General features: G+C 44.6%; 1 protein-coding gene across 3 annotated transcripts in view; it reads left to right on the top strand.

The window, feature by feature from the left end:
- SEC16B (SEC16 homolog B, endoplasmic reticulum export factor) overlaps positions 1 to 13,916 on the top strand; it is a 325,648-nt gene that overhangs the window by 213,170 nt on the left and 98,562 nt on the right. For all 3 annotated transcript variants that reach the window (XM_085601607.1, XM_085601609.1, XM_085601608.1), the window contains exons 20-21: positions 10,141 to 10,214; positions 12,565 to 12,720. In XM_085601607.1, coding sequence (XP_085457733.1) covers positions 10,141 to 10,214; positions 12,565 to 12,720 — 230 coding nt within the window. The remainder of the gene's footprint in view (positions 1 to 10,140; positions 10,215 to 12,564; positions 12,721 to 13,916) is intronic.

Below are 13,916 nucleotides of genomic sequence, written 5' to 3'. Positions count from 1 at the left end.
CAGGCTCCAGGACTTTACGACCTGGTAGCTGTTTTATGGTAGCCCTAACCTCTTCGCTCAAAATGTCCCCTTCTAGCGATGCGCGATTGACCTCCTATGATGTACATCCCAAATTTTCTAAGAAGGGCTCTTGCTGATCTTGCACAGTGTCTTGTTCGGTGAATAGGGTGCTATTGTAGGAGATGGACATATTTAAAATGTCCTTAATGTTAGTATGATTCCTGCCTTCCTCGTCTCTAATTTTCTAAATGTGGCTCCTGGTTTGTATTTGCTTGAGTTTGTAGACCAACAGCCTGTTTGCTTTATCTGCCTTCAAATAATATGATTGTTTTACGTTTAACAGTTTCTTGATATCATTGCGCACCAAGAGCAGTTGTAGCTTGCTCCTCACTTTATGCAACTCTCTATAGGTTCTTAGCAAGTTGTCCTTTTATGTAAGTCCTCGTAATGTTTTAGATTAATCTCCAGTTCCTGGTTACTCTGCTTCCCTATTTTTTCAAAGTTGTATTGAAGATTAACTCCCCTCTTATCAAGACCCATGCCTCGTCCCATATAACATTCTAACTCGTTTCTCCAATATAATTTTTGGGAAAATAGTGGTGTGTTGCCTCTCTAAACTGTTCGCTCACCACTGGGGTCCCTTAAAGCCACCTTATTGACCAGGCATAGCCTGTGTATAGGTGTTTGTGGTACAGCTGGGCCAAAGGTCAGCCAAACTGCTGCATGGAACGATAAGATTTTAGGCCATTTTTTGTCTATGGGATTTGTTGCAAGAGATCTCTTGAAGTTAGGAAGATGTCAATGAGGGTCTAAGACGTGCTCGGTGGAGTAGAATACATAGGCTCTATCTCCAGTGTGTTGCCTGCCTCCATACATCTACCAGATCCAAATCTGATATGCCTTACATTAGAAAAGTGAGAGCTTTCAAGAATGTGGGTCTTCTGGGAATTTATCATCTGCTGGTTTGAGGATCACATTAAAATCCCCACCTATAACTATATATTGTTTTGGAAAATAGGCATCCCTAGTTAGAAAATATGGTTGCCATTTTTCTTTCGTCTCATTAGGTACATATAAAAAAAACATAATGAGTTTTAGGCAACCTAACATTCTGCAGAATCTAAAATATCTGCCCTCTTTATCTGTAAATTTCAAGACCACTTCAAATGCCAGCCCCCCGCCTTTGCAGCATTGCCACCCCTTCTCTCTTAGTGCTATTTGTGGCATAAAACTGGGACAGGAGCCAATAAGACTGCAGGCATGACACATTCTTAATCAACAGATGGGTCTCTTGAAAATTAGCTATATATAACTATTGTTAGTTGTTTAACCAGGGCGTTAAGGTCATGAGTATTTAGAGTAAAAATTGATTCACGTATATTTTCTGCCTTTTCAGCTACTCAAGTTCACTGAATTAGTGAAGATGCCCCATCTTTTTACCTGCCAAAGGTACTCGATTCCCGCATTTATTACCCTCTGGTGGGCATCTAATTATACTAGATAGTCTACAACCTCTATTGTAGCATATCTGCATGCAGTGCGAATAAGACTACAAAACAAAATCATAAACACAACAAATCTAACATTCGTATGAAAAAAATCCTAACTGTCAGATACATACTAGACCAGCAACATATAGCTACTGTCAGGATCATCAACATCCAGATGGGCCATAGTATTTTGAGGGGCTGACTCCAGCATGGGACACTGAGACGCCATTTGCTTCAAATACAAATGTTGCAATCAGAGGTGAGCAAGCAAAATCTCCAACATGAGAGCTATTGTTGAGAAAAGCAAGTTGGAAAATGGAGCCACTGAAGACGTCTGCTTTTAGAAGAAACGAGTCGGGTTGACGGTCGTCTTTTTTGTTGGGATAGATGTGTTGTAAGCGTCAGTGTGCCAGCTTGAAACTTGAAGGCATTGTGAGCTTAATTCTCCCCTAATGTCGCCACTCCAGCTGCTTTATCTTGCAGAGGTTGCAGTTCTTTGCTCTCTTTGGAGGCCTTGTTTGTTTTTGTGGTGCCCCAATTTTTACAAAAAGAACAGATGATGGACGGAATGCTGAGCAAATCAAACATTCACCCCTCTCACAGATCTGGGTTAAATGCATTGTGTTTTTGTTCTCGCCACGCAATTCCAGCTTAGACCCAGCCATATGCAAATCAGCCTTGACCCTGCTCCCCATGGGAACAGTCCAGTCCGAACTTCCAAGGTAAGCCCTCCCTGGACCAGAAACAAGCATCCTGGGACCTGTTTCGGGGTATCACCCCTCATCAGCCAGGCTAGCTTAAATTTGGTGGCATAGCGAGCACGGGACCCATGTCTGGGCATACTCGTCCCACTTAAGGCGACAAATGCAAAAAGAAAAGATGATGGACAGAATGCTGAGCAAACAAACGTTCACCCCAAGTCACAGATAATCCATCGTTTTTTTTCCCGCCACGCCATTCCAGTTTGGACCCAGCCATATGCAAATCAATCTTGACCCTGCTCCCCTTAGGAACAGTCCAGCCTGCACTGCCAGGTCGGTTCCTCCCATGGGAAGAAGGGTCAAGACTGATTTGCATATGGCTAGGTCCAAACTTGGGTGAGCAAATACACAATGGATTTAACCCAGATCAGTGACTGGAGGTGAATGATTTGTTCTGCATTCCGAGCATCATTTGTGTGTTTTTTCATCTGTCGCCATAAGTGGGACGGCTATGCCCGGATGTGGGTCCCATGCTCACTATACCACTGGATTCAAGGTGGCCTGGCTGATGAAGGGTGATATTCTGAAACTGGTCCCAGGATGCTTGTTTTTCCATTCAGGGAGGCCCTGGTCTGGCAGCTTTGCCTGAACTGTTCTCATGGGGAGCAGGATCAAGACTGATCTGCATATGGCTGGACCCAAACCAGTGCTTAATTTGTGCCTGTGGCTTCCAGTGCTCGACACCGGCACTTAATAGTCAGCACCGGCTCTAGTTGTAGCCTACCACGTGGTGTCGCTGTCTTTTTAATTGTGAGACGGACACAACAACCGTGTTTATTAAGTCAATATACATTGAACATGAATAATACCAGCCTCTCATGCCGTTAATTTAGCTGAAATAGTCTGAATTGTCACACTTGTAGGAGTGCGATGGATAGGTGTTATGTTGGTACTGCTGTTGGCAGCGCTGGTGGGGTATGGGTGGTGCAGGCTGCAGTGGCCTTCCAAGAAAGGCACTGTCACTTCATTTTTTTACAAATTAAGCACTGTTCCAAACTGGGGTGGTGTGGTGAGCAAATAATCCATGGATTTCACCCAGATCTGTGACTGGGGGACTGTTTGATTTGTTCTGCATTTCGTCCGTCAATTGTGTGTGTTTTTTTTCAATTTTCTCAGACATTCTGCTGTAGAGTTCAGTCACTGACTTAAGGCAGGTTATCCCTCGCCTCTGTCACTTCCTATATTACGTGCTGTTTGTTCTTGAACTTGAAGTATAAACAAAATGGGAAACCCCTCCTGTAAGAAATGCCCTCCCATCTCAGGAAGGTAGTATTTTGCAGCACACATAGAAGTAGCAAATCATCATTTTTTAATGATTGTTTATGTGCAGTAAGGGACACATTCCTGCACATAGACAATCTTTAATGGCATTTTGATCTTTCTAGGTGTGCCGCAGAATGGAGCACACATAGAAAAAGCAAAAAGAATGAGAAAAAAAGTATTTCTCCTCGTTGCGCCATTCTAACGCCTGCTATTGCAGGGCATTCGTTTTTGGCGCTGCCTCAGATTTACACTTTGTAAATCTGGGGAAGCTTTAACCCCTTGCCTGCTCATGACGGAACCACTCCGTCATGAGCCACGGGCGCCGTGTGCTCATGACAGAGTGGTTCCGTCATGCTGCGGCCGTTGGCGGCCGCTCCGCCCACGCGGCACTGATTCCCCGCCTGTGCGGGCGAACAATGCAAGTGGGGGAGTCGTGACGGAACCACTCCGTCATGAGCACAGCGCGCCCGTGGCTCATGACGGAGTGGTTCCGTCACGAGCATGGTGGCGCCGCTAACACCCCGAACCCCCCCCAGCGCCGCGGCAAAATTCGTGCCGCAGCGAAGGGGTTAAAAAGCAATGGGTGTTGTGGTGGAACGCCCACAACACCTAATGCACGCCCCTTTCACGCAGATACCTGTGTGAAAGGGTTCCATATTTACAAAGCGGCATTAAGCCACAAAAAGAGGCTAAACGCCGCTTTGGAAATAAGGTGCAGGACATTGAGTCACCGGAACGTAAAAAAAAGTGACGTTTTGGTGGTGCAATCCCTTTGTAAATATGCCGCTAAGTGAGGACACCTCATGACACAAAGTAAGTGTGGAACCTCTGAAGGCAGTTGGGTCTTGCTTGGGGGCATCTGCCTGAATTGTCTCTTTAGCCTTAAAGTAATGGGCCCTAGTTACAAGTCCGGTGCTAGATTTCTTCTTTTGCTGGAATGTGGAGAACATTCTGTAAGTACGATCTAGACATATGTCCTCTGCGGCTGCCTCTTGAGCACGTCTAAAGAAAGCCTGCACATAGTTTCCGAGATCCTTATTGGCGACCTCAATGGGAATACCTCTGATGCGAATATTGTTCCTCCTAGAGCGATTTGAGATATCGTCCATTTTTTCATTTAGCTCATTGTATCTTGTCTCTGGGGTATTCTTTTTTCTGTGCCAGCCTGTCCTACTTGTGTGGATTTGTTTCAAGGACGTTTTCGACTTGAGCAAGGTGACTTTCAGTCCTCTTTATGTTGCGATCGAGTTCTGACATTGCCTTGTTGCCAAGATGATATTTCCTGTCGGAATTCTGCTAGGATTGCCTGGATATCTCCTTTTGTGGTTGGGGTCTGAAGAGCAGCGTCAGATATATCAGTGGGACGGGCCAACCTCGCTGAAGCGAGGTCTTCTTGAATCTGGGGTTTATCTGATATCTGGGAGCGCAACATATCCCGTCCCATATTGAAGTCACCTTTACTGGATTCCACTGGTTAATTTATAAAAAAAAAGAAGTGTCAGGGTTCTCATTAGAAGGCAGGTTGCACCAGCCCATTTCTCCTGTTTCGCCCCCTAAAACAGAACTAACTACTAACCATTAAAGCGGAGAGAGGATGTGGGGTAATGGCCAGAGCTGCCGACTTTGGAGCTGGGGAACGAGAGTTGAGTCTCGGGGTTGGCTCAGCATCCTGTGGTTCTGGGCAAATCACTTAATCTCCCCTTGCCTGCCATAAATGAATGTGTCGTGAAAAGCACTGGTATTGATGATTAAGTGCCGGTGCTGAGCACTGGAAACCACTGGCGCAAATTAAGCACTGCTGCATTCACCTTTACATCTGCCATGCTTGAATTATGTTGATCCTGCCACCATGTGGAGGTCTCAGCAGGATGAGGCGCCTAAGATGTGCTTAGTGAGATATTATTTGCGGAAATGTCTCATCCCGACTTTTCACACAGGTGGCCAGCAGATAGCGCTCCCCTTCTGGTTCAGCATTTACTTATGCTTTGCATCTCTCCTTGGCCACCATGTCCAGTCCTGCAGCTGGGCCTTCCCTGTGTGCATTGAAGTGCTCAATTTATGCTGCTGGGTAGTTATTCCTTTCTGAGGGCCCACTTAAGTGAAAATCGAATTCAAGAAAATCGAGCCGGGTCGGCACTCCAACCTGGACCTCTTGGCCTTAAGACAAACAGTTGGGTTTGCCCACTTATTCTCACCAAGTGAAATGCCCTCTGAATTGTAATTTCAGGCCCCACTCTACACAGCGCCCTCAGCTACCACTCGGGCCAGCTGGTAGCTGAGGGCTCTACTATGCTTCTGCCGGATGTCTCTGTTGCTTACCTTCGTGCTTGGGCTACTTTTAGGTGTTATACGGGTCTCCTCCCTATGGCTGGCTGCCTCTTTGCATACATGCCAATATTTTAGAAGAGGAAAGTGGGAGATTTTAGAAAAATAATCAGGGGATTATTTTTCTCTCAGTTACTTCTAAGGAGGCCTGCTGAATTGGGTCTACTGTCGTGTATGAGACATTGGGCCACATGTAGGTAGCTAAATACCGGTCGGTAACGGCCGAAATTTGGTAAATATCCCGTTACCGACCGGTATTTAGGCATTTGTGATGTAGGAGGCATGATTTAAGGATTCGGTAATTTACCGAATCGGTAATGGATCGGTAAAATACCGAATCGGTAAAATACTGATTCGGTAAATTACCGAATCCTTAAATCATATGTAGGGAGCACTCAAGTGAGTGATTTTTTGTATTCAGGATTCGGTATTTACCACCAAATACAGGTTGGTGATAAATACCGAATACCTTTCAGAAATCTATTTTTTCCTGTTTTGACAGTGCCATGTGGCAGACATACATGCCCTTAGGGCATGTATGTGCGCCACATGTGCACACATGAACGAATCAGGGGTGCAACAGGGTGTCAATATGACACCCTGCCACCCTTGAATATGCTCCCCCTTACCGAATCGGTATTTACCGAATCGGTATTTACCGATTCGGTAATGGTGAATGGCTTCCCATTGATTCCTATGGGCCTCCAGGCCCATAGGAATCAATGGGAAGGTATGCCTCATTACCGAATCGGTAAATACCGATTGATAAATACCGATTTTTTCCGATTCGGTAAAATTTACCGATTTTTAATCTACATACTATATACAGATTCTTAAATACCGAATCGGTAAAATTCGGTATTTATGAATCGGTAAATAGTATGTTACCTACATATGGCCCTTAGTGTGCTGCTGCAGAATTGGATACCAGAAACGCTGATATATGTTTTTTTCCCTTACCTGCCAGGAGCACGGAGAAAGTGCAGGCAGAATGTCTGTGACAAAAATGTTGTGCACTGGCCTGCAGGAGCAGGTTACTGGCAGTTATTACTACGAGTCTCACTAGACCAGTGCCGGCTGCAGTCTGCAGAATCGGGTGGGGGGGTTTGGCATGCCTGTCTTTGGGGCTCATTTTGGCCCCTCATCGTCATGCAACACTTGTCCCTATTCAGTCTATGCTGACTTTCAGCGAGGGGAGATGGCCATCTTGGAAACTGCTGAGCAGGCCACTCACCTCCCCTGAATTCTCGAGTTACTTTGCGTCTGCATGCTCGCTGAGGGCATCAATCTAGGCACATCGCCTTCCTGGAATGATGACCACTGTTGTCTGCTGTCCCCCACTGCATATTAAGTTATTAATCAGCCTTGACAGGAAACAAAGAGACATCATTGTTTTAGCAAAAAGTGGATGTTGGTGGTGCTGAGAGCCCAGGAGGTGGCACACAGGATGAAAACATGTTTCAAGGTTTATTGTCATGCATAGAAATCAGAACCATTGTTGCTTAGTGTAAAATCTTAATTGTGGACAGACCTTGCCGGGGCAGGTGCCCTTTTTAGGTCAAGCATTCAAGACCTCTTGTATATACTTTACTATATACTTATATGTGTATGTACTTTGTGGGCTCTGGAGATCAGCCCTAGGACTTGTCTGCTTCCGCTTAGGGACTTTTTTTTCTGTTCAACTGCCTCTATTTAACTGTCTTGATAAAAAACGATCAGCAGAGGTCAGTAAAATACCAGAATCACTTTAGCATTCTGTAGATTCCAGTCTATAGAAAGTGTCTTCCACGAGCACCCGTCGACAATAATATATATTTTTCAAATCTTGTATTTTCAGTGATATGACCACCGAAGGCCCTGATTTTAAATTAAAAACAGAGCTTTGGACTATATCATTTCCCGCTGAAAGGCAATATTTCTCTCCATGTGTTCCCATACCTGGCGCGTCACGCAGTTTAGTGCTTACTTTCCCTCCATGTTAAAGAACATTAAATGTTTCAGCACCCAGGCTAATGTGCTGCACAGCTAATTACATATAAGGTCCCAAAGGCGAGACCGATTGCATTGCAAATGCTTGATCCTGTTTCCTAATGCTCCCTGGGTAGTGAATAATTTCCAGTACCTGGGTTTGGGATTTAACATTAGGGGTTTTTGGGTTTCTCATCTTCCTAAGCCAGTGCTTCTCAACCTTTGGACTTCCGTGGACCCCGCCTACTCATTACTGGAGCCCGGAGACAACGACCTACGCATTTACGATGTTTGAACTGCAAAACAATACGCTAAAAACACAGAAACAAGAATTCATCAGACAAATATACAAATGATGAACTATTCACAAACAAATATAAAAATAGACATTTTAATTTTAATGGGAAGGTTGGAGTTTCTCTAAATTAAACTGAGGCCACGCGTCACCCATACTGTATTTTGTTTGATGCACTTACGCTGCTCCCACAAATCAATCCGAGGATACTAACTTAACTTTTCACCTCCAATTTCAAATTCCTTCACGTTTACAGTACGTTTTAAAATGTCTATGTTTTCATTTTGCTTCTTTATATAGACTTTAATTAATCTGTTAATATCATTTAAATTTCTAAGCCGTCAAGAGACTCCTGAGTAGACTTTGCAGACCCCGAGGGGTCCCTGGACCACAGGTTAAGAACCTCTGGTGTAGAAGCGTTCTACTTTTCCAGCAAATACCGCTCAAGTGCCGTTGGTGTGTGATTATGAGATGGTCAAAAGCTGAATTTCTGCGCCATCGGTAGTTTAGCACACTAAAATTAGAAGCAGGCCCACTCAGTAGCACTGTACTTAACTCATGATAAGGCCTGTCAACCTCTCTAGATTGCACACATTTGCAACAACACAAACTGAATTCGGCGTGTATGAGATTCTGGCCGTCGCTGCTTCAATCAATAGAGAAACAGCTGAGTTGCTAAAAGCTAAATTTTGGGAGAAGGTGAAAATTGCTGACTTAAATGCCATCCATAAATCGTCTCTGGACCCGGCGTACCTTTTATTTTCTATAAGTCTCTAAGGAGCTGATTGTTGGGTCTGGACTAAATGTGTCCTGTCCACCTGCGTTATTTATACCTGAGATATTGTCTGGGCGCTTTACCTCTGCGCGCCCTTTCTGCCACTTAGAATGATGGCAACCCTAGGAGCTGCGCTTGCACTTGGAGCTTTATTGGGGACGAGCTGCACTTTCTTTTTATGTGTCCTTTGTGTACAGCATTGGCGTAAACCGTCCCTGCTGCAGTATAATAATGGTCTTTTTCTTAAGGCCTGGCTTGACGGTGCCTCTGTCTATAGCCTTATTCTTACCAAGTCTTTCAAGTATACATGTAGTGGGCTTTGGCTCCACCCAGAGGACCATAACACTCTCACCTCATGCTTTTGGTTGTTGCATCATTCCATCCCTCTGGGGTGCTTGCATTGCAATGCATGGAGGACTATTTTACATCTCACATTAAATTCTATATCGCATTGTGTATAGAAAGCATTTATTTTTCACTGCAGCAGGCTTTTCTTTAATGTTTAGTCAGGCCATGAATTACAATGTAGACTTATTGGTTTTGCCAGTGCATATTCTTATTTACCGGCATGGCTGTTCATACTGCACCGATGGTATGTTTTTTTAATAAAGTTTTTTTGTTTTTGTGTAATTTTTTTTTTTACTTAATGCTGCTGTAGGTGTATTTATTTTCTTTGTTGCTTTTTTTAAACTGCATGCACTGTTTTAAAAAAAAGTTTTTCAAGATTTTTTTATCCAACTTAAACTATATTATGATGACAGTGGTGTGTGTACGTGTGTGTGTGTGTGCACGTGTGATGTAGATGCCGGCATTTGTGAATGCAAGAATGCATTATTAGGTAGATTGGTATATTCATCCATCCATGCACTCATTTGCACATGCAGTCAGACACTCAATATCCATGCAACCGGTCACTGGATATCAGCACTCGGTCACACATCCTCACACTCATACATCCATTCATTTTAACCAATTGACCTATTATTGCATTCACTGCTCCTTGAGCCAAAATACCAAAGTGCAAACTCATCAATCAAAGTATGCAAATACAAGCATTCATGGATGTTTTTGCATGTGCTGACACATTAAAGTTAAAGCTATTAGCTTTGCCATTATTTGAAGTCTTGGCCTCCGTAACAGAAAGTTCCCATCTGGGTGCACCCCTGCAATGTGTTTGTTTCATGTGTAGCACTGTTTGCTGAATGCATGCAAGGTATGTTGCACAGGGAAGCTTTTACATGTCCTGTCCTTACCTTCATATAGGGGGTGTCACACTTGGTGGAAACTGGGAGAGCCATTCAAGGCTTGGACTTGGAGCAAACGCTCACATACAGCAGGTAAGATCAAGACTCCAGTAGGGGTAGTAAGACAGCATGGGGCATATTTATAAGGTGATATCACCACCCGAACGTCACTTTTTTGTGATGTTCTGGTGGCGATATCCCTTCTACTTATTTACAAGGCTGTGTTATGCCACTTAACGTGGTTTAATACTGCCTTGTATATAAGGCTGCTTTTCACGCTTCATTTAGCATGAAAGGGGCGTGCAGTGGGTGTTGCTGTGAGCATTTTGCTGCAACACACATTGCTTTTGTTTTGCCGCTACCCATATTTACAAGGATGGGGCAGTGCCAAAAACTAAGGCCAGGTAAAACCTGGTCTTAGGATGGCGATACGAGGAGAAATTATTAAATTATCCTCGTATTTTGCTCGGTTGTATAATAGAGGCACGCAAATCTCTACCACACAGCCCGAACCACGAATGTGACTTAACCACGCATTCCTTTACCACGCAATTTCGTTCTAAAGGCATGAATGGTAAGGGTATATATGTGACTAAGTTAGCCACTACTCCGACCCTCCCAGCCCTAAATTACAAACACCCTACCTGCCCCCTGCCCTGAGCCCTAAATTTCAAACCCCCTACCTGGCCCCCACCCTGAGCCATAGGAACACCCCATTCCTTAAATACTCCCCCAAACCCAGCCCTTAAAGCTACCCAAATCCCTTCCTACTGCTCTGAGCCCTAAACACATGCCCTCTCCATAAAGGTACCCTGACCCCCTCCCTGAGCCCTAAGCATCTGCGTGGTTTAGGCAAATGCGTTGTTAAGGCAAGCGTGGTTACGCTTGGGGGCTTCTGGAACGTGTGGCTCTGGCCGCGTAGTTCCGGATTTTTCCCATTTTACTCTTTCTATGTGTGCTACATTCTGCAGCACTCATAGAAACAGCAAATCTCCTTTAAGGATTGTTTATGTGCAGGAAGGTGTCCCTTCCTGCACATAAACAATCGGCCCTGCAGTGCAGGCACTTTTGGAACATGGCGCAAGGGTGCCTGCGCTGGAGTTAGGCAGCTTTTTTAGTGCCAACGCTAAGGGAAACGCAGGGGTGGGCCATATTTTTGTAAATACGGCACTTCCCTGCGCTTAAAAAATGTCAGAGCGTGCCGTTAGCAATCTTGGAGTAACACCGCGCTCCGACATTTTGTTGTAAATATCTCCCTATGTTTATTAGTGGTCCGTGCACAGCAGTTAAGCTCAGGGTGGGAGTTGAAATGGCATGGAAGCTCAGATTGGGGATAAGCTACTTGAAGAGGTATCTAACTGCTCCAAGGAGAGTTTAAGAGCTGTGTAACCTGAAGTTAGCTGTGCTGTCCAGAACCTAAGACGGAGTGATCTGTTTACCGCAATTTATAGTCCTACTGTCTGAGATGCATTTGTTTTGAAACACACTCCAGCCTGTGCGTAGTCATATATTCTCTGTAATGTATTTATCGTTCACTGTCATAACCACCATTTAATGACAATTTAAGACATCGTAACTCTTTGGCGTAAAATGTAGCACCTTCTCCTAATGGCTGTTCTCTGTAGAGAAGAATGTAGCTATTTGTCATGGGATATGCACAGGTACACATCCATGTTGAGCGGCTGGAGTACTTGAGTTTCTGGGGTTTGTGGATCCGGGGTGTCTGAGGTGCATGGAGTGGTGGCTGAGTATTTGGCGTTGGGTGTCTGATGTATGTGGGAAGGCTGGGGGACTTGAGATGGCTCGGTAAATGGTGTTGGGTGGCTGAGGTATGTGAAGTGCTAGCACTTGAAGTGGCAGGGGGTACTTGAGATGGCTGAATACTTGGTTTGAGATGACTGAGTTGTGTTAATAGATTGAGGTATGTTGAGTAACTACAATACGTATGGTGGCTGAACTATATGGAGTTCCTTGGGTGTGTGGAGTGTTTGTGGTACATGAAGTAGCTAGGTTATGTGTGAGGGCTGGATTAAGGGCCATGATTAGGATCCTCATGGAGTATGGGGAAGTTGATGCGACTAAGTTACATGGAGGTGGGAGGCAGAGGCATGTGAAATGGCTTAGGAACTTGAGGTAACTGGGTATTTTATGACTGTAGAGCACTTGAATTTGCAGCGGATGAGGTACGAGGAGCATCAGTGTACATGTTGTGGATTAATACACACTGTACTGGAGTATGTGAAATGGCTGGTGTATATGTAAAGGCCAGAGTAGGCTGTGGAGTTAAGATAACCTGGTAGGCTGAAGTACTTGAGGTGGCCAAGGCACATGTAATTGAGGGGTACTTGCAGTGCATGGTGTATGCAAGGATCTTGTGCAGCCTCCATGCCTCTTTTGGGGTTGTATTCATCTGAGTAGTACCCAGTCTGTTTCCCACTTCCAGCATATACCAGTGTCCAGAGTAAGAACGGTGTCTGAGTGTTCTACTATCTCAGTGGATGAAGATGGCACACCGCAACAGGATCGAGGCACCACAGAGACCACAGAGCAGCCAGATAAGACACAGGATGGTAATCAAGAGCTGGCTGAAAACAAGAAGGTGAGGGAAAACAACTTACGATGTACTAATTTCTCTACTAGTACACAGTAGGCATGTAAAGTCGAGATATTTGTCCTCAATATTTTTTCAGTGGTATTTTTGCTTCCTAATTTTTTTTGCCTCACTGTCATAGAACCTACTGGGGATCCCGACTCTTGGTACCCTGTCCAGGGATCTGCTCGGTGATTTTGACCGTCTAAGGTTTTGAAAGCCCTTTAGGCACTTCTTTGTTTGCAAATATTCTAGTAGAATATATGTAGGTAGGGAGCTGAGCAGTGATGAAACATTGCCACTTAGCAGGATGAGGTGGAGAAGGTGTGAGTAGTAAATGAGGAACAGGTGGAGGATCGTGAGCTGGTTGGGCCCTGTTATTTAGAAAGGTGCTTTTCAATGAGCCTTGTGTTTGTTGCCTGATTTGTGGCTCTACTGCAAATGAATGGGTTTTGAGGGCATGTTGTGCGTCCATCAGTCAAGGTGGGAGCCATGTTTCCATGAACTCTCACTTTGAAAGGTTTGCTTGAGCTAGCCTTGGGCTGCGGTTGCCACATAACTTCATGTCACCAGGCACATCATGCCTCCAGGCATGTTTTATCCTTTTACAACCACTGACATCTAGTTTGTTATTCTAATTGATTACATTGATGTTAACTAAGAATACATTATATTATGAAATGGTAGCTCAGGACAGGAACATGTTGTTCCGAGTGACATGTAGTCATCTTTTAACCTTACTTAGAGGGAAGGCACAACTGTTCACTTGCTCAGATTTTGACCGAATATTAGTGAGCTACTGCAGGCATATGAAGGAGCCTGCAGTGTGGGATATGAGGAGTCGATGTTCCCAATTACTTGTAGTCCTTTTTCAGTCGTGCCTGGGCAGCGCATGCGCTGGTCCACGAGGCATGCGGTATTCAGGTAGGGACTTGAAGCTCCGCCCACTCTCCGCCCATATATTTAATTGGCTTGTGTCATTGTCCACTGTAAACTGTGGCTGTTCATTGGTCAATAGGCTTAGTAGTCCCTCCTTAGTACCGCCTTGTCTCATTTTCTAACCTCCTATGGCGACACCCCTTGTTACATGTGTTGTTACTCGGTAGGCTTTAATTACAGCCTCCGAACACTCTTTTCTAAAGTAGCTTTGTCCTGCCTGCAATGCATTTCCAATGTAATAGACCTCGCGTTTGCGAGAGTTTAAG

Source organism: Triturus cristatus, chromosome 4_2, assembly GCF_964204655.1.
Source record: "Triturus cristatus chromosome 4_2, aTriCri1.1, whole genome shotgun sequence".
In the NCBI taxonomy this organism is placed as follows: domain Eukaryota; kingdom Metazoa; phylum Chordata; class Amphibia; order Caudata; family Salamandridae; genus Triturus; species Triturus cristatus.
Note: the sequence above shows the minus strand (reverse complement) of the source record. Positions and strands in the feature narration are given on the sequence as shown.